Source organism: Staurois parvus, unplaced genomic scaffold (assembly GCF_062004578.1).
Source record: "Staurois parvus isolate SC_StPar_1 unplaced genomic scaffold, SC_StPar_1.0 ptg000005l, whole genome shotgun sequence".
NCBI classification, from domain to species: domain Eukaryota; kingdom Metazoa; phylum Chordata; class Amphibia; order Anura; family Ranidae; genus Staurois; species Staurois parvus.
In genome coordinates, this window is record NW_028317801.1 from 8,030,357 (window position 1) to 8,051,476 (window position 21,120).

Consider the following 21,120-nt stretch of genomic DNA (forward strand, 5'->3'; position numbering starts at 1 on the left):
AAGTTAGAGATGTTAAAGTCATGTTATTAGGCGTCAGATAAGGTTTGTGCTATGGGTTAATGTATTGCTTACTGTGTCCACTGGCTAGATTTCCTGTCATTTCTTGTCCCAGCCATACTCTGATACACAGAATGTTGCAGTAAGGGATAATGTCTAATAAAATAAAAATCTGAGTTTTGTCTTTTGGAAATTGGTTTGGACCAGAACTGTTATTCACATATTTTTCAGGAGAAACAAAACAAAATATTGCGCACATTAGGTCAGTGACAAATCATATGCTCAATCAATCAATATGATCTATGATGGGTGCAAACATGTCTAGTTATGTATAGAGTATATTCTTTCCCAAAAAATGTGTGTGCAGTGTGTATTTTTCTTCTAGTACTATGTTCTATAAGCAGTATATCTATTTTTAGGAAGCGAAGTTTGGAAATTCTCCGTCTCATTGATTTGGATTTTTCATCCACTTTCTCTTTGTTGGATCTGGCCCCTGTTAAAGAATATGAGATGTACATTCGCAACTTTGGAAAGAGCAACACAAAGCAGGTGTGTACCTTAAAATGGCATCGAGAAAATGAATAGGTGTATTGGGCTAGAACATTTATGGCATCCTAAATATAAGGCTTTGCACTTCGGAAACCATGATTGTGCTATTTACCAGCACAGCTTCAAGAGCTTCAGCACTTTTTTTTTTTCCATAATATTTGAGAAAAAAAACATCTGGTACATAAAGCAGCATATGACAAAGGAACTGCAGTATGGTACCAATATGTATTAACAGTCAGAGGTTACAAAGTATCAACCAGAAACTGAATAAAAGGGGCGTGAGCCCAACAATGGAAAACAAGAACAAGATCTCAACAGAATAAATTAGAGCATTACTCAGGAGGCATTATGTCATCACAATGTTTGCACCCTCTTATAAAAATGGGCTGGGATCTGTGTGTGGCGCATGGGTGCAAAGCCTTGGGACAGTCAGTTGGTGGGTCTAAGGAGGGAAATGGGGTGAAGGGGGGAGGGGAAACGGGGGTAAGGGATCCAGAGAAGGAGATAGCATAGTTGGTAAAAGGAGGACCTCAGGGTGGAGGTAAAAATATAAGGAAATATGAGCAGGATCCGTCTTAATCCTTAAGACATGTATATTCAAGGATTTGGCAAGCAGAATAGCAACCCCTCTGGAATAGGTGGAGTACTCTGCATGATAAACCTGAGCAATAGAAAAATGCCGCAGAGCAATGAACCTGGAGCCCCGCAAATGTGTCTCTTGAAACAGTTAAAGATAAAGTCATGCAGCAATCTTCTCCAGAGCGCAGCATTGCAGCACACACCTCTCCAGAAAATCCCCAGGCAGCTCTGTGTTGTCACAGGGCCCCAAAAAAACCAGAGCACCCACAGCGTCAAACTGGAAAAGATGCATCAAGTTCCCTGTAGGATAAGAGACATCCATAGAAGAGGTAAATCCTCCATGCGGCCATCCGCCACATTCGGGCGCCCCCTGGCATCCAGCCAATGGGAGGCTTCCACTGAGCTACTGAAAAAATGTACTGTACCCCTATCCACCACTTTCAGCTTAGCAGAATATAGCATACTGTATATCAACTGACACTCTCGCAATCTTTTTTTACATGAACAAAACTCGCTCACTGCTTCCGCGTAGCTGCGGAGAAATCAGGATATATAGATATATGACTGCCATTGTAGAGAAGTTCTCCATGTGCTCTAGCCGCTTTCAAAATATTCTCCCGGTCCCGAAAGTGTAGTATATGTGTTATCATAGGCCTAAGAGGAGCTCCTGGACGTGGAGCCCACATGGGAATCCTATGCACCTGTTCTATGGCAAATAGGCGGGAGAAAGTACAAGCTTCCATATGTTCCTTAAGCCAACTATCCAGAAAATCCTCAGGCTGTTTTCCTTCAGCCCCCTCCGGGAAGCCCACCTGTCTGATAGTATTGCTTCTCAGCCTGTCCTCTATATCTCCCAACTTGCCAGTATGAACTGTCAGCTCCTTGGTAGCATTTTGCACAGATCCCTCTAAAGGATGAATTATGTCTTCCAAATCACTGATCCATTGTTCGGCCTCAGCAGCTTTTTCCTTTACTGTTTGCATGTCTTGCTTCAGAAACGACAGATCAGCTTTAAGCCCACCAATGTGATCTGTGAGAGTTGTCTGACAGAGGTGTATGGCTGACATGATCTGTTTCAGCGATGGCTCCTGCTGCTCCCTCTCTCCTCTGTCCCCTCCACCTTCCTCAGATCCTGGCAGACTGACCACAGACTGTCCCTTCTTAGAGGAGTGATCCATCTTAGACAAGGAGCTTCCCTGCGACACATTGCTCACAGCCGTGGAGGATGTTTGTGGCAGCTCTTCCATCTCCTCCTCTCCTCCACGTGTGTCCCAACAGCAGCCACCATCTTGAGAGCCCCAGGCAAATCTAGCAAGGTGCTCTCCTGAGGATTTCCCTCCAGCCTGCCCGATTTTCACCATTGTAAGGTGCTCACCCGCCTCAGCCTCCCTTCCAGTTTCCGTGGGGTACAGAATTGTGGCCCTCTGCTTGTCAGGATTTCTGCAGGATGATGTGTCCCAGCCGGAGCTCCGAACGCCCGCTGCTCACTCGCCGGAAGCCAGCTTCGCCCCTAACTGTGATTATTTTTAGCAGGGGTCCCCTGCTAAATTAAAGCCAAATAATTTCAAGGTTATCGCCAGCGTAACAAGTTTGAGAAGAGCTGGGTTAGTATATATTACTACATATAGAGTGTACTATACCCTAAAAGGCTGCAACAAATAGATGCTGCACATGAGTGAGTTTTCTGACAAATATGCATCATAGTGATCTTATCTGTATGTTATGGTGATGTCCAAACCTGTATCATTATTAGGGTAGAGTGACTGAGACACCAGTGAGGATATTTTTTAATTGAAAATTCCTCTGAATCCATTGTTATGTATTTTAGATGTCAAACCACTCTTGCAGTGGATGAAAGTTATCTAACCACATGCAGGCAGTCCCCATGTTACGAACAAGATCGGTTCTGTAGATTTGTTCTTAAGTTGAATTTGTATGTAAGTTGTAACAGGTAAATTTTTTAAGTGTAACTCCTGCCAAAAAAATTATTTTACGTTTTGGATAGTATAGGTAAGGGTTAACTGGCCATGCAGTGATGTGGGATTGCTGACAGGTCTGCCAGACAGTAGGTGAGCAGAAAGATTACCTCCTGGTGGTTTCTGCGACCAGCATGACATCATACTGCCTCCTTTATTAAGTATGGGTTGTGTGTAAGTTGGATATTTGTAACTCAGGGACTGCCTGTACTTAGAGCCGTTATGGCAAACAAATTGATACTCCAGTACTAGAAATCTGCCCCCCCATCCACGTATTTCAATTCGATCATGCAAATCAATAACACGTTAAAATCAGAGAAACTAGCACTTTAGCTTACAAAAACGTATCCTAAATTTGAAAAAAGAGGGACTGCTTTTTTTTCTCCCAATGCCCAATGACTGTAAGCTCCTTTACTGAATGCACGTTTTTTGCGATGCTGGCACTAAAAAATACACAGGACTTGGCTTGAGTATACTTTATACTAAAATTCAATCTTTACTGGTGTATACGTAATACTTATTTGGAAATTATACTGTGGTTTAACTGTTAAATTTCATGCTAGAATAATTTATTTTGATATGGCAAACACTGTTGAGCACGTTGTGTGTTCATATAATGTGTAAGGTACAAGCCTCCGGGTTAAGTGGATTTTGTTTTCAATAAATAGTTTTGGTTTTTTTCTTGCACTTTGTCTGTCATTCTTGCATTTTATATTATGGTTGACCTTTTGAGTTCAATGTAATCTCCAGTCTGCTCTCTAGTGACATCATTAACACACAAGTTTTTCTTGTTCATGTTTTTTATCATACTGGTTTATAGATGATCAACTGGTATTGCTTACATTTCTTTACTCTTTAACATATCAGGCTTACGTCCAGTGCAACGACGATGCTGTTGACAGAGACATTCAAACAGAAGAAATAGATATTGAAGAAAAATGGACTCAACATCCAGCAGAGGGAGCTGTTGTATGTGGAGGTGACTAACCTGCACAATTAATACCTTTTTAAATTGTTTGTGACTTACACAGATGGAATAGATTTATGTGAACATATATTGGGATTTATACTGTTGTGTTGCAATTTATACCATTGGGCTATACTTTAGCTAGTCCTTGAGGAAGAGAATAAATATACAGTATTTAATGCCCTAAAGAAGCTTTCTGCCCCTGAAATCTCATATCAACACACCATGCAGCCATCATGAGAGAATTTCACTTTACCTGTGGGATTCTCCCTGTGGAGCTGCATTTAATGAACCTAGACTTATTGGGTATACAAAACCTGAAACTGCCAGAAAGTTTTTTCTTGGTATGTGTCAAAGATGGCCATTACATGCTATGGCAATGCCAAATAAACGCACAAAGGTAGAAGCACAAGCAACAGAATATTCTCTGGAAGAGGCTGAAGCTAAGGCCTGTAAACACTGTCTAGGTCACGGTAAGTCAGAATGGCTGAATAAGAGGTAGGATTTGTATACTTAATGTTACTAATACAATTTACTCCCCTGCATGTATTTATATTAACTATGTATCTGTAAAATCCCAACATTTGAAAGTGGGATTATAGAACAGCAAAACACAGTTGTATTTATTTTCTCACAAGGCTTGGTTTGCAGTAAATTTGTTTTTTGTAGTAGGAGCAAAACCATTTGTGCTGCTGTTTGGTTGCCTTGACGGGATGTTTTATGGGTAGGATTGTGTAAGCTTTCATGTTATATGGGTAGGATTGGGGAAGCTTTCATTACTGACATATTTAAAATGGCTCCATCATGGTTGTCATCTTGATAATTTCTTCACAACCTAGTGCGTCACTGACCTGAAACAAGTATGCAGGAAGAGAGTTCAGACTATTTTGATGCTTGCTGCTTGTTTTTCCAAAGTCATTGTCTTCCTAGGTAGTTAATCAAAGGTAAGGATGGCTATAACATCGCAGATGCAGCATTGGTATGGCTGGAATAGTCTTGACCTTTGTGACCCAATACAGTGTATTATTCTTTCTCAATTTGTCAATACCCCACCGGTACAATTGTTGGTGTCTCATCATTTCTACCTTAAACGTTCCTTTCCTACATTTAACCTAACCCATAGATTATGGGACTGTGTCCGTACCCTAACCATGCACGAAGGGTATACTCAATATATGCCCCCCAGTTACCGGAAGTGACAAAACTTGAAGGCTTTGATCTTTGGAAAAGGACTGGCATCAAATTTATCCATCAGTTGTATGATAAGGATGTATTGTTACCCTTTAGTGCACTGGTAGAACAATACCATATACCCAATACATTTTTTTCTTTCAATATCTCCAGTTGCGCCTTCCTTTACAATGCCAAGATGCAACAGTTTTACTAAAATATAACCCTTCAATACCATTGACTATGACAATTTCCACATCTTGTCCTAAAAGAGGTCTAATTGGGGATTTATATTCCACTCTGCAAACATCTATTACTGCTCGAATGGACTCAGGCATTGAAATCTCTAACTCAGGTATCTTTGTCCCCCTCACAACACCTGACTCAGTTGTTTTTCATTCATAGGGTGCACTACACCCTGCAAAAACTGTATTCCTGGGGGAAGATAGAATCTCCACTATGTTCTAGATGTAATTTAGCCATAGGTACACTTATATGTTGTGGCACTGCCCTAAACTCCATCGCTACTGGTCTTCTGTCTTTAAAACCCTTAATTCAATTTGCGCCGTGTAGGTAGGGATGTATCCTAAACATGCAATCCTGAGTATAATTCCAGAGGACACCCTTCCCTCTGAGATACATTTACTATAGATGAGATCCCTATACTTAGCCCGTAAACTTATCCTTCAAAAGTGGATCTCGCCTAGATCTCCAACTCATAGTCAATGGTGTGAGGATCTCAACCTTAACTTGAGGAGAGAGGATCTAACCTATAAACATAGGGGATGTAAAACATTTTAAAAAATATGGTCTCTGTGGCTGGAGTCGAAAGACTCCACATTCTCACCATTGACCCTGGGACCTGTTGAAGGGAGGGAGACACTTGTTATACCAGACAGGTAGGGAAATTTGTTGTTTTTTATTGTTTTTTTTTTTTTTTGCTGAGACTGTGATGATTATATTGTAATGTCTCATAGCTTAGACTACAATGGGGAGTTATGATAAGAGCTGTTCAATATGGATGATTGTACTGGCTCAGGGAATCTTTTGTAAAGAGTGAAGTAATTCCGTACGATCTTTGCAGAGGTTGTTTCTAGCTGTATGTTCTATAGCTTTATAGGTTATGTTATTTTGTTTTTGGTTTCACATTCTTTCTTGATTATCGCTGGTCTGTTTTGGCGTAATTACTTAATTAAAAAAAAAAAGGTAAGGATGGCAACCTTCGAGATCTTTGTATCTAAATCTTTTGTACCAAATTGTTTTAAATTATGAAAGAAAAATCCATCTACATTGACAAAACTGATTTTGACATAATGCTGATTAGCTTGGGGCCCATGTGTAAAGTCTTTAGATAAAGAACCAGTGTATGTGTTCTTCCTGCAGCAAATAGGAAACCTTCCATTTTTTGACCTAGTCTAATGGCAATAAATTTTATTAATTGCTAGAATTAAAATCTATTTAGGTATTGAAAATAAAAAGACTAGTTCCATCAGAGTGTCTGTCATCTTATGGGACCCTCTGCAAAATCCATGTAGTGTGAACATTTAGTGTTTTCTCTTTTTTATGTGCTAATTTTTTACCCTAGACCGGGTGTCGGCAACCCGCGGCTCCGGAGCCGCATGCGGCTCTTTTTCACCTTTCCTGCGGCTCCGGAGCACACTGCCCACCAGGTGACAGGCAATAGGGTCGGCAAGCCGCGGCTCTTTTAATGCAGCTCTTCTGTGTGCCGGGCGCCCACTGGCAAACATTGGCTGTCAGGATGTAGGCGGGGCAGCCCGGATGTAGGCGGGGCAGCGTGACGAACTCCTCTCCTCTCACAGTCCGCCCTGAAGACCAGAACGGCGCGGGAACCCAGCGAGAGGAACGCGCGGAGCAAAGGTAAGTGAATTCACACAATATGGGGAATGAATTACTATAGGGGGGATGAATTACTATAGGGGGGATGAATTACTACGGGGGATGAATTACTACGGGGGATGAATTACTATATGGGGGATGAATTACTATAGGGGGGATGAATTACTATAGGGGGGATGAATTACTATGGGGGATGAATTACTATATGGGGGATGAATTACTATGGGGGATGAATTACTATATGGGGGATGAATTACTATATGGGGGATGTATTTTCAGTTTTAAAAATGTTTCTCTCAAAATAAATTTCAATCGTGGTTTTGGCGAGATTTGGCTCAGTCGAAAAAAAAGGTTTCCCACCACTGACCTAAGGCTATGATTGTGATTATGACGATACACTGTGGCCCTGATTAACCCTTTGCTTACTGGGCCCTTAAACCCCCTTCATGACCAGAGCGTTTTTTGCAATATATGCAGTGTCGGATTTGTTTTAAATGTTGCAATGGTTTTGCGGCTCCCAGTCTTTTTTTCCCTCTCGGAAACGGGTCCAAGTGGCTCTTTATGTCTTAAAGGTTGCAGACCCCTGCCCTAGACAAAGATTTATAAAGTGGAATTTTTGTCACACATTTTGGTCTTTTATTGCAGGTCACAAAAATGATTCACAGGGAAACATGGGCTTTAAATCCAATGTTGATTCTCAGCGGCTAACAGGTTTTCTTCGCTCTGCTGCTCAGGTAAGTTTGCTCATCTTCTTACAAAACTGCAGGCAAATTGCAAAAACCTTAAAAGAAAATGTATAACATTTTTTTTTTTTCTTTATTATGATCATAGCTAATATTTTATAAGGTAAATAAATAATTTATATTAATTTGCAGATATAAGTAGCTCAAATTGTTTAAGTCATTGTGACTCGAAGCACCCATAGTGCGATAGAAATACTCAATACCCGCCAAATGTGATAGAGGATTCCATTTTTGCCATGGTATGTGTACGTCATTGTTTAGGTAGATGGTCAGGGGAGCGGTGAAATACAGATTTTCAGCAAATGCAGAATATGCACATTGATCTTGCCAGAAATGCAGTGTCCTTTTTCAGTTACTATAATTTTAAGGGCTTGTTCACACCACAGGTGCAATGGAACTGCTTTTGGCAGCTATTCCAGTGCAGTCCCACTACAGGACAAGGCAAAATGTCTTGTCTCCTACCTGGCTGGTTCACGTTGTGGTGGTGAAGTACGACGGGGTGTTCTTTTTTCCATTCATTTCTGTTTCAATATTTTTATTAAGAAAGTTTTTTGTTTTAAGAATACAACAAGCTCAAGATACACCCACGCAGGGGCAGAGCAGAACAATAACACATAAACAGATATATCCTGCTGACTTGTATTAGCCAAATAACAAAATGTCCAATGACATCAGGGAGGGACGGCAAAAAGCCGACCAAATAATAGCAGCAGTAATTCAACATAGTACCGGAAAAAGAAGAGAAAAGAAAAAGGGTTAGGACAAAGGATAAAGAACATAAAACAAAAAAAAAGGAATCAGAAAGAAAACATGGAGGAAAGACAAACTAGAAAAATCACGGATCCAGGGCTAGCACAGGCAACAACTATAAGAGGCCATAACTAGTAGGAGGCAGGGATGGCAAGGAATAACGTATCCAAGGTTCCCAAACCTTAAGGAATCTCGGATGAGAATCATGAAGAATGCTAGACATCTATTCATTGATCAACATAGCATTCATCCGGGTCTTCACCCCCTGGAAGACAACCGAAGGGGTTCGCCAAGCTTGAGCTATAGCAAGTTTGGCCGAAATAAATAGGTAGGATGCCAATTTCTGCTGAGACCTAGACAGACCCAAAATTGGGCAATGCAGGAGGGCCACCCTTGCATTCCTAGGGACTGTAATATGAAATAGCATTTGTAGCAAATCAAAATCCCTAGACCAGTAGCCTATCAATCACGGGCATGACCACCAAATGTGGAAGACATCCCCACGTAGACCACAGTTCCGGGAACACCTATCTCCAACAGTCGGATTAAAGTGAGCAGTCCGCGCCGGGACCCAGTACCACCGCTGAAGAACTTTGTAGGCTGCCTCAAGAGTAACTGAATTGAATGAACATTTTGCCACCATCCCCCAGGCCCTATGTCAATCCTCCACCACAATTGAGACACCCAGATCTCGCTCCTATTGAGAGACATAAAACAGGGGTGGTGAGGAGGACCTACTGTTAAGGGAGACATAAATTACAGAAATGAGACCAGGGGACCCTGGAGAATGCTGACAAAGGTGCTCAAAGGGCGTTTTGCAGTAAGGGTATGTAGAGGTACGACGGAGGAATAGGACCCAGTGGCGCAATTGCAAATACCGATAATATTCCCGTGGCAGGACCCTCCTTGATTCTTGAAGAGACTCCCATGATGGAAACGTACGAGCGCTCAGAAAATCATGTACAATAACAAAGCCATGGGAGGTCCACCAAGAGAAAGAAGGGGGATGTTCTAGGCCTGGCAGAAATAAAGGATTATGCGTAATCAGCAAAAGAGGTAGAAATGATGAAATCAAATTACCCGAATATTTTACAGAATCCCAGGTTCGTAAACTGTGAAGCATGATAGGGCTCAAATCCGGAGGGCGCAACTTAGGCAGGAGCCAAAACAATGTAGTAAAGGAAAGCGGAGCACAGTTGGGTAATTCCAAGAGTACCCATAACGGGATATCTGTCGTGGCATGAAGCATAGACAACTGGGAAATCTGAGCCGCCAAGTAGTATCTAGAAATCTGTGGAACTCCCAAACCTCCCTGCAATCTATGAGTATACAGAGCGACTCTAGGCACTCTGGGAAGTTTATGAGCCCAAATAAAACTGAGAATCCGGCTTTGCAGTACACGAAGAAAAGACGCAGGGACCTGAATAGAGAGAGTGCGGAAAAAGGACAGGATCTTTGGCAAAATAGTCATCTTGACAGCATGTATCCAGCCAATCCATGATAAAGAAGGAAACTGCCATGAATGAAGCAGGGAAGTAACAGAGCGCAATAATGGGTAATAATTAGCCAAAAATAAGGCAGAGTAGGAGGAAGTAAGTGTAACGCCAAGATAAGTCAGAGAATGGGATGCCCAACGGTAGGGAAATTGTGTCTGCAACCGTTCAACCAGGTCGGCAGGGAGCGTAATATTCAATGCCGTGGTTTTAGACAAATTGATGCTAAGGCCAGATATAGTCGAAAAACTGTCCAATATGACCTGGAGATTGGGGAGAGTGATGAGAGGTTTGGTTAAAACCAAAAGGGCATCATCCGCATAAAAGGTGGCCTTGTATTGGGTGCCGACATAGGGGACACCAGAAATATCCGGGTGATTTCGAATGTCTGCAGCTAAAGGTTCAAGAGTGAGAACAAAAAGAGCAGGTGATAATGGGCATCCCTGTCTCGTGCCCCTGAAGGTAGAGAAGGATGAGGAAAAAAACCCTGCATATTTAACAGAGGCCGAGGGAGATGAGTATAAAGCTGAGATCCAAGCCAGAAATGCGTCACCAAACCCCCATCTAGACAACGTATATGTCAAATACTCCCAAGAAAGTGAATGGAACGTTTTATAAATGTCCAGGGATAAAAGAAACCCTGGTATCCTACGGCAATGTAAAATATGAATGAGATTGATGACTTTACGGATGTTATCAGCAGCTTCTCGCCCCGAAACGAAGCCAACCTGATCTCGATGAATAAGTGAGAGTAGGTACTTAATAATTCGGGTGCTCAGAATCTTTCCCAAAATTTTCAAGTCCACATTTAGCAGCGAGATCGGTCGAAAAGCTTACGGTTCAAAAGCATCTTCAGTTTTCTTAGGGATCATAGTAATATGCGCCTGAAGAGATTCCAAAGAAAGCCGGGAACCCTGCTTCAAAGAACTGAAAAAGGCCATCAAATGAGGAACCAGAACTGTGGCAAATTTTTTATAATAGAGCCCAGAAAACCCATCTGGGCCTGGAGCCTTGGAGGCCTTCAAAGATTTGATGGCGTGATAGAGTTCAGATTCAGAGATATCCGCATTCAGGGCATCTCCGGCTGCAACAGACAAAGTGGTTAGGTGCAGCTCAGCAAAAAAACTATCAGCGTGTTCAGCGACAAAGGTGTTAGGTTTTTGGTAAAGAGAGGACAAAAAAATCCTCAAATCTATGAGTAATCTTCACAGGGTCCGAGGTAAGGCAACCACCCCTCATGCGGAGTTGAACAGGTTTATGCGTGCGACCAAGCGAATTAAGTTTCTTGGCCAACATTGGCCCCGGTTTATTGGCGCATGTATAAACGCAACGCCTTCTCAGCTTGTGTAGTGGAGAGAAGATCAAGTTCAGCAGCCACCACATCTTGAGCTTTCCTATTGGCCATAGTCGGGCAGGCTTTCCAAGCCGCGTCCACCACGGCCAACCTCAAGGTCAATTCCAACATCCTCTTCTCTCTGGCCCGTTTCCTGGACGAGGCGATCTGAATCAAATGACCCCTAATGGTGGCTTTGTGAGCCTCCCACAGAGAGACGGCTGAGGATATAGAACCCACATTGTCCGCAAAATAGGATTGAATGTGCAAAAAAACCTGAGCGCAAGAAGCCTGAGTGGTGAGCAGGGATTCAATGAGTCTCCACATAAGAGGGCCGAGCCATACCAGAAAGACACAGTGAAAAGACCAATGGGTCATTATCAGACCAGGGCGAGGTCGAGATTACAATCTTTTGAATTAAAGATAAATGTTGGAAGGAAATGAAAACGTGATCTATTCTACAAAAGCTCAAGTGTGGGGCCGAATAAAAAGTGTATTCATGCAACGTGGGATGCATTTCCCGCCAGACATCAACCAAACCATAAGCTTGCAGCGTATCACGCAAGTTAGATTCCTGAGAGGTCAGGGCTAGGGGTCCCTCCCATCAGGTAATGGCGATCGACAGATGAGTTAAGAGCAACATTCGAATCACCCAGCAATAAGAGAATACCACGTTGGTGGTGCGAAATCATCTTCAACAAGTGAGAAAAAAAATTTGTGTTGAAATCTATTTGGCGCATAATAACCCACCAGGGTCACCTCCTGGTCCCAAAGGGTACCCTGGAGGAGCAAATACCTACCGGGATTCAGCTATTTCCAGGTTACAAGTAAACAGCAGATTGTGTCTAAAAGCAATCACCATGCCCCTATGCTTCTCAAGGGCCGAAGTGGAGAAAAAGGTCGGATAATGGTGATAGCGGTAACATGGTGCGGGGATTGAGAAAACCTTGTCTCCTGCAGACAGATTACGTCCACGTCCTGGGACTTAAGGTGATGGAACGCTTTAGAACTCTTGGTCGGAGAATTAAAACCATGGATATTTTGAGAAAAAATCTTCAAAGCTTTTAAAGCCATACTGAGTCAAGGGAATTCAGCAGCCAAAGTAGGTTAGGAATAACGGTCCAATCCTCAAATGCAACCTTACCTTGGGCTGCCCCGGATCCGTGAGAAAAAAGAAAAAAAAACAGACAAGAAACAAGAGACAGAAGAAGAAAATGTACACTCTAAGATAGTGTAACGAAACCACACTCAGTGGAAATTGCGTCCCAACCGCAAGGACACACATAGGGGGTGGCTCTACCACCGGGTACATGGGTGCGTCATATACAACATAATACAAAAAGGAACCTTCATGGGGAGGGAAGGAAAAGGAGGGAAAAAGGGGAAGGGAAGGGAGAAGAAAAAAAGAAGAAAAAAAAAGGGGGGTGGGGGGGAACATAACAGGTAAAAAAGACAACGCCAAGTACAGTACTGTAAGAAATGCATACTATGACACCATAATATATAGAGAAAATGTAAACAGGTACACAGACATATCAGCATAATAGAAAGGAGGCATTCCCTGGTCATGGCCCTATTAGGTCGGAAGCCGGCACCAATCATATAAGGCATAGGACCATGAGCCAGGAAGGCTTTTCCATTCATTTCTAAGCCGTCCACTGCCTCACACCACATGGTGGACTGTGGAACTTAATGAAATGTCACAAGTTCATTTAAAAAAAAAAGTCGTCAATGCAATGTGTTGTTTAATTTAGTTCCAATTTGTGCACTATAAAAATACTTCATTTTAAACTTCAGCTTGTGCGTGTGTCTATGGGGTTAGTAAGCAAGTAGAAATGTTCCAGATAAGGTAACAAACATCAAAGAGAACCTGGCAAGGTTTCTAACCCACCTGGTTTTTCCAAACGAGCTAAAAAAATTGATTTTGGTCCGAGTTGCACTTTAATTCAAGTAGGGTCTGCCCTGGTGCATTTGTGTATTTAAAGTTGAGCTCCATGCAGATATGGAGACACAAATCAACTCAGCTCTGTTATTATTAATACATCAGTTGTACTGTATGTGCTAACAAGGACCATGCTGATAGGAGGAGAGAGTAGAGTGGAAAGCTTATCAGTCTTCTTCTGCTTCTCTTTTCAGTGCTTGGACACAGGCTGGAGGTAGAGCAAAAACTGTGAAGGCTTGTTTACACCATTTGTAGTCGAAAAAAATGCTTACACCATATGCAGTCTTTCTCGATGTGATATATTTCACTGAGCCTGGTTTGCACTTTTACACTGCAGTGCTTTCACAAGCTTTAAAAAAAAGTACAGCATGCTTCATTTTATTTCTCACCAGAACGCATCACATAGCAAGTCAAATACAACTCCAGAAAAGAAAAAACAAATTGCTGCAAACTAATTGCAAATGAATGTAAACATGCATTCAGAACCGCAAACTGAATATGGGGATTGCAGTTCAAAAAAGTCCTAAGTGCTACTGAACTGAGTGATAAAATCAGGTTCCTTCCCTGCCAGAAAAGGTTGAGCCGTGTAAATCTCAGGACTAACGGACAGAATTGTAAATCCATTAGCAGTTAAAAGCTCTCATACATGTATTTCATTTGTGTTTTCTAGTTGCCTGGAGTTTAACTTTAAAGTGGTTGTAAACCAGAATGCATGAAGGTAAAAAAACCTTCAGCCTTTACAACCACTTTAAAGCTTCAGTGTGCAGCTTCCCACCCAGCCCCCCTCCCCCTTATAATTACCTGAGCTTGATCCCTATCTAGTAATGTGCAGGGGATCCAAGGCTCTCCCAGATCTCTCTCTCTGAAACACACTAGCGGGATCCATTGGCTCCTGCTGCTGTCAATTGCAGCCATTGAGGAGGGAGAGGGCGGGAGTGAGCCACGCTCTGTGTGTCCCATAAACACACAGACAGCTCAGGATCGAGCACACACAGGTGCTCCAAGAGCAAGCAACTTGCTTTGGGGGCACTCTTTAGGGAGGAGGGGCCAGAAGTGCTGGCAGGGGACCTGAGAAAAGGATCTGTGCTGCTCTGTGAAAAACCATTGCACAGAGCAGGTAAGTATATGTTTATTATGTTACAGAAAAAGCAAACCTTTATAACCACTTTAATTACAGGTCCAAATTTTTCAGACTTACAGGGGCTGCCTCTTTGTTGTTGTATGTATTGTCCTACAAAGGCTGTTATGTAACTTCTAGTACTTGCTGGGGGATGCATTAAAGATTAGGCATTGTAGTAATACAGTATTGGTCTATTCTGAAGATTGTGCGAGTTATTGATGTCCTTGTATAGTTGCATTTCATTTGGCTAACCCAGTATACATATAATAGGGTTCAGGAGAAGGACAATCTGAGACACCTGCTGCAATATACTGTAGCTTTGACTTGTTTCCAGTATCTGCAGTTTATGGCAGTGCCAAATCAGGTGTAGGAGATGGCCATGGTCAAGTTTGCATCTAAAACAAATGGATTCTGCCATTGCACTAATCTGGTAAAGTGATTGAGATTTATTTTTACATTTTAAATCAATAATTCTTATATTATTCAATGGTGCAGAGAAATAACTAGAGGCACAAAATAACGGAATATTCATTTAGCGTGTTTGCATCTTTGTGAAGTGTCTGTTGTGTCTTGAAAGGTCATGGCTGTCTTGCTTGAAGAGAATCGTTCAGAGTACCAGTCTCGAAGCAAAGTTCACTCTAAAGAGCCCTGCATGTCCATCAGTGAGGGCTGCTTCCATTTAAATACCAGCCTGACATTTCTTCAAGGTAACACATGAATCTATTTATTCTTGCTCCTATTTAAAGCCTAATTATAGTTTCTTCAAATCATCTTGGTGTAAAAAAGGAAGTGCTTGTGTTATTGTTTATACTTTAGTGTACATCACATCCACAAGAGGGCCGTACGGCATACATTCAGGCTTAATTCTCTGCCTTTGGGGAGTTACGGGTGTAGTGTACAGCATGCTGCCAGCAGATTGTTAAAGGATAAGTTCCCTGCTGGACAAAAATAATAAAAGCACATTTTTTTGAAGGTAAAAAAATGTGCACTGTCAGAATATCTGCTTGCCATATGGGATGTATGGTCGAGAAGATATTCTGACAGGAAGCTTCAATAAACAACCATGGCGCCCCACAGCGCCGTGGTAGTTAATTGAAAACAACAAGCCGACTAAAGCTGCTGGGACTTGTAGGCACTCATTCACAGAACTCTGTGAATGAGTGACACGGCCATATGGCAGAGCCCACGCATGGGAACGCTGTTTTCAAATCTGACAGATAATACAGGGAGTTTCCCCGTACTATCTGTTAGAGGGAGGGGGGCGGCAGGCGGCAGCTGCGGCTATGGGAACATGTACATGTTCCACCCTAACAACGGGTGAAACATAATATGTTCCCAAGGTGGACTTATCCTTTAAAGTCTATGACAGGATGAGAAATGCAGTTTTTGAGTGTCGAGTGGTATGGGTGTACAGGGATTTATACAATGCTCTGAATACTGACAGTAATTCCCCAGCTCTAGCAGAAAATTTCTATTCCTGAGAGAAGTTCACAGCTAAAGACTTCTGAGCGCTATGTGAGAGGAGGTCTCAGTACAGCAGACATACATGTCTCCCTGCCTTGTCAAAAGGAAGACATACAACACTTTTTGAATCAAGCTGACATGTTTTGTTTTTTTTTTTACAAAACGGGGTGCTTTATTAACCCCAAATACACATGACAGCATTAAAACAGAGAACAACATTGTACAATGTCAAAGCAATCATCAGATAAAAAAAGAGAACCGCAAACAACAAACGTCCACTCGTGTGGTATGGTGCCTGGATAAACAAAAGTAGAACCCGCCATATGCAATCCCACATAGTTATAGTGGAGAAAGAAGTACAGCAAGAGGAGGGAGGGAAAGAGGTAGTGGTGGGAGAGGAAAGGGACAGAGATAGAGACTGTAAGGAGGAGAGAGAGAAGGGGTGGGGAAATGGGAAGGAAAAAAAAAACACCCGAAGCAGTACAACAATAATACAGTCCACCTGGTGCTCCTCATCCACATGCATCAGTAAACTAATCCCTACAAAAGGGTACAGGGGGGGGGGGGAATCACTGATGAGACATTCAAGGAACCCACACTTTATCATACTTACAAAAGGACAACCCTGGTTAATATAGGTAAGCTTATACATCGGCAGAGCCGCATCCACCAGAGCTTCCCAGGCCAACCTAACCGGAGGAACTGAGGTCCATTTAAGCAGTATCTCTTTTTTAGCATAAAATAATAAATAGGAAATCAGTAGTTTAGCATGGTGTGATTGCTGGTCATCCTCATGGATACCCAGTAGGGCCAGCTCCGGAGATGAAGGTAGTGACAACTGTAACCGAACATTAATCTTAGCAAAAACCTCAGATCAATAGGTCGTAATCACTGGGCATGACCAAAACATATGAATAAAGGTCTCTGGGTATACGTGACAACAGGGACAAATAGGGTCTCGGTCATGGTATATTTTATGTAGTCTCAGAGTAGTATAATAGATTCTACGGAAAAATGTTACGTGAATCAGTTTGTCCCTCGAGGAAATGACCAATTTAGGACCCCGTTCCAGACTTTCCTCCCAGGTCTCCTTATGTAATGTTGGAACATCTCCCCTCCACTGTTCTCACATATGCTCAAGTTTCGGGGAGTTAATGTTGAGGAGCACTCCATATAGGATCGAGAGGCATTTCAACAAGTCGCCTGGAACCAATAGTTCCTCGATTGGGTCATCCTGGAGGATAGGCATCTGGGGGAATTGGACCCTCGCAGCGTGCCGTAGTTGAAGGTATCTGAATAGCATGTGAGCCGGTAATCCAAAGGTGGCGGAGAATTGTTGAAAAGGCAAGAGGGTCCCCTGGGGCATAACATCAGACAGGGTTTTAACACCATACCATGCCCAGACTTGGGGGTTTTGGAATGGTGAGAAACTGAGGGAGAGAAGGGTTGCCCCAAAACGTTTGAGCTGGGGACCATTGGCCTGGGATCATAAACGGCACCATGCAGCCACCCACACCCTCCACGTGGTACGCCTTGGCACAGGTACCCCCTCATACTCCCTCGGCTCTCTGTACATAATATTATGTAAGTCTGACAAGGAGCCCAGGAAGGCCGCCTCCAAACACACAGCAGCATTACATTTAGAGCTTGCACACCACCAGTAAACCAAAACTAGAACTGCTGCCCAAAAATAGACTCGAAAATTGGACAGAGCTAGGCTGACCAGATGAGGAAAACGCCAGAGGGTAGTCTTCGCCAACCGAGGGAGGGAACCTTGCTAAATAAAGGAACTCACACATTTTTCCAGATCATTAAAAAAGGAAGAGGGGACCCAAACAGGACAGTGTCAGAAAAAATAATTAAATTTAGGTAGGTACATAATTTTAATTCGGCCCAACATTTTAAGAAATTTTTATTGAGCATATACTAGGGCATAGTTAGTATCCCTATATGCTAATTTTTAATGTTTGTGTCCCAGTTGGGGAGATTTCGTTTAACTGATTGTTGTACAATGGACATACATAGACATACATAGAAAGGACGATTCCTAATGAAAACTTACGGCTATCTTAGCCGTTTTTTATGAAATATCTCTTTGGGTTTGGTTGCCCTGGATTTGACTACCTATGGTCTACTGGACTAAATCTAGATCTTCTAAGTATTTAGAATGCTTGTATTTACCTATGCCCTGGGTGGGCCTACATATATATATTTAATGTCCTCCCTCCCATCTTTAGTTTCTGGCATTCTCTTGGGCTGTGCCAGTTCCCACATGTACTGCACACCCTTCTTTAAAATGCTCCTTTTTTCCTCATTAACTGGTTGAAGCTCTATTTGTAATATGGTAATAGTTAACTGGTTCATTAGCATCTCTCAACCTTTCAGTTGCTTTGTACTTCGACTGGAGTGATTTGTATGGTACAGTTGATTTAACTGATTCTTTGTACATTTTACTGTAAAACCTAATATAATGCTTGTAAAAGAATGTAAGGAGGATTTTTCAAATAGAAGATGTGAGTAATAGCAATTTTATTAGTAGAGTGGCTAAGAATTAATACCTCTATCAGGTTTTTTTGTCTGTGTTCCAATTGTAGAATTTCTTACTTTCTGATGAGTCGCTGAATTGTTTCCGTTAAGGATATATACCACAACAAATACAAGACAGAGGTTCTAACCTTTCCCACTCTCAATTTCAGAGTTCTGCAATAATGCAACTGCTTAGCAAAGCATGTGCTTTACATAGTGCCTTATCATGTTAAAAAAATAAATGTGGACTGCAGAATTAGTCCACTCTGCCATTGGATTCTTTGCTCACTTCTTGTGCTCCCCTATTGCCCCCACATCAACACCACCTAGAAGAGCACAATACACAAGCACAAATGCTCTTCTTCATCCTGCATCCATGTGTTTTAGTCTACAGGGCAAATATTTATTTTGGAGGTCTAGATTTGTACTTGTTATTATATATAGGACTCGCATTACTAACTGCTAAGGTTTTAAACCTTTGTTTGCTTGCTTACCGTATATACTCGAGTATAAGCCGACCCGAATATAAGCCGAGGTACCTAATTTTACCACAAAAAACTGGGAAAAACTATTGACTCAAGTATAAACCGAGGGGGGAGGAATAGTGCCCCATCGTTGGTGTCAGTGGGGGGAGGAATAGTGCCCCATCGTTGGTGTCAGTGGGGGGAGGAATAGTGCCCCATCGTTTGTGTCAGTGGGGGGAGGAATAGTGCCCCATCGTTGGTGTCAGTGGGGGGAGGAATAGTGCCCCATCGTTGGTGTCAGTGGGGGGAGGAATAGTGCCCCATCGTTGGTGTCAGTGGGGGGAGGAATAGTGCTCCATCGTTGGTGTCAGTGGGGGGAGGAATAGTGCCCCATTGTTGGTGTCAGTGGGGGGAGGAATAGTGCTCCATCGTTGGTGTCAGTGGGGGGAGGAATAGTGCCCCATCGTTGGTATTAGTGACACCAATGATTGGGCACTATTCCTCCCACTGACACCAATGATACTTACCTTGCTGACCCCTGCTCCAGCCTGGGCTCGCTCGCTCCCTCCCTCTCCCATGGTACACACTTACCAGTCAGATGTCTTCCTTCTCCGGCCGCTCTCCTCCTCTTCACTCGCTCGATCTTCGCGGTGCCGCTCGGCTCCTCCTCTCCAAGCTCCACCTCCTTGCCGGTGATTGGGTGCCTGTGTGCCTCTCCTGAGCTACAGTTCCGGCGGCCAATCACTGGCGAGGATTGATCCCGGGGGTGTGTCCAGATGACAGGGACGGCATGTCATCTGCAGACGTTGACTCGAGTATAAGCCGAGGGGGCCGTTTTTCAGCACAAAAAATGTGCTGAAAAACTCGGCTTATACTCGAGTATATACGGTATATTGTATCTAAGTCTATATAAGTTTAATAGGGATTTGTTTAATTAAGTTTCAGTGGGTCATAATTATATATAAATTAAATATGTATTTATTGTGACATATGTTCATTAGTTTGTAATAACTAATATTCAGAGAGGGTTCGTGGTTGTGGTATTTAATACCTTGGGTGTATTTTCTGTATATCTTTGTAGGGCGGAAGATTTATCACTTGCAGTTCTCTGAGACACAGAGACATTTGTTACTTACTGTGCATGGTCTGAGCAACAAATCCATATCTGCATTTTTGACTGACAAGTATCTTATCTGTGTTTGGAATATATGGCAGCCGTCTTCTCCACAGAACATTCTCATGTGTGAGTCCGAGGTATGGAAATCCATCACTCACCTCTCTGTTACGGTTTGGGAGACTTTTCAAGGGCTTTTCCTATAGTCACCTCACTTAACTCCGTTCACTTTCAATAGCTTAACACATTAATATTTTTTATTGCTGTGTGTGTTAGTTTATTATTTTAACAATCTGATTTTTTTTCTGTTCACATCACTAAATACATTACTATGCACATCTGATGAATTTAGTAATTTTGCTGTTAAAAACTATTTACAAGGAATATCATGCAGGTTTTTACTCATTAAAATACCACTAGCTTCGGGCTGGAGATAATTGTGAATTTAAATGGGGTGCATATTGAGTAAAGCAGGAAAAATAGAGCCAAAAGGTAACACTTTGGGGCTTGTGTTTTACCATATGTTCCCATAACATGTAAATGTAAACAGGCCCTTTGCTGACAGAAAATAGCAACTCATGGGATAATAAGACTTTCAGCAGGTATATGTTAATTTCATATGGGAAAATTATGATTTTACACTAGTGCCATATTTATTTTTGTGAACTAAATGTCTTTTTATGTGAAAATGATCATGAGATAAATAACTACCAGAAGTAAAATAGCTCCTGCGGCTTTGTGATTTGAGGTTATCATGCTCTTTATTTCCTGCTAGTCTTATGCCGTATGGCATTTTTATTGTTTGTGTGTGAGTTCAAAGACTAGGCCGGAAGTTCACCTTTCAGCAGGAATGTACTCTAGCCAAAGCTACCCTGCAGTAGTGTAATCTGAGAACTAGTCCAACAGTCTAACATGAAAGGTCCTATCAAGTTCGCCTGTCAGTTTTTCAGGTGGACCTGACCAGACCCTCCATTCACTCCTTTTCATCGGCTGGTGTAAACAGATTTGTCAGTTTACACCCTCCTACCTCCAGTCCAGTCTGCTAATAAAAAACAGAAGGGGATTCGTCCTCCTCT

General features: G+C 42.3%; 1 protein-coding gene across 1 annotated transcript in view; it reads left to right on the forward strand.

The window, feature by feature from the left end:
- Positions 1–21,120, forward strand: part of DYNC2I1 (dynein 2 intermediate chain 1) — a 112,793-nt gene that overhangs the window by 57,732 nt on the left and 33,941 nt on the right. Inside the window, exons 9-13 of the mRNA XM_089651807.1 lie at positions 417–546; positions 3,969–4,080; positions 7,741–7,829; positions 15,054–15,183; positions 20,012–20,184. Of these exons, the coding sequence (XP_089507933.1) occupies positions 417–546; positions 3,969–4,080; positions 7,741–7,829; positions 15,054–15,183; positions 20,012–20,184 (634 nt within the window). The remainder of the gene's footprint in view (positions 1–416; positions 547–3,968; positions 4,081–7,740; positions 7,830–15,053; positions 15,184–20,011; positions 20,185–21,120) is intronic.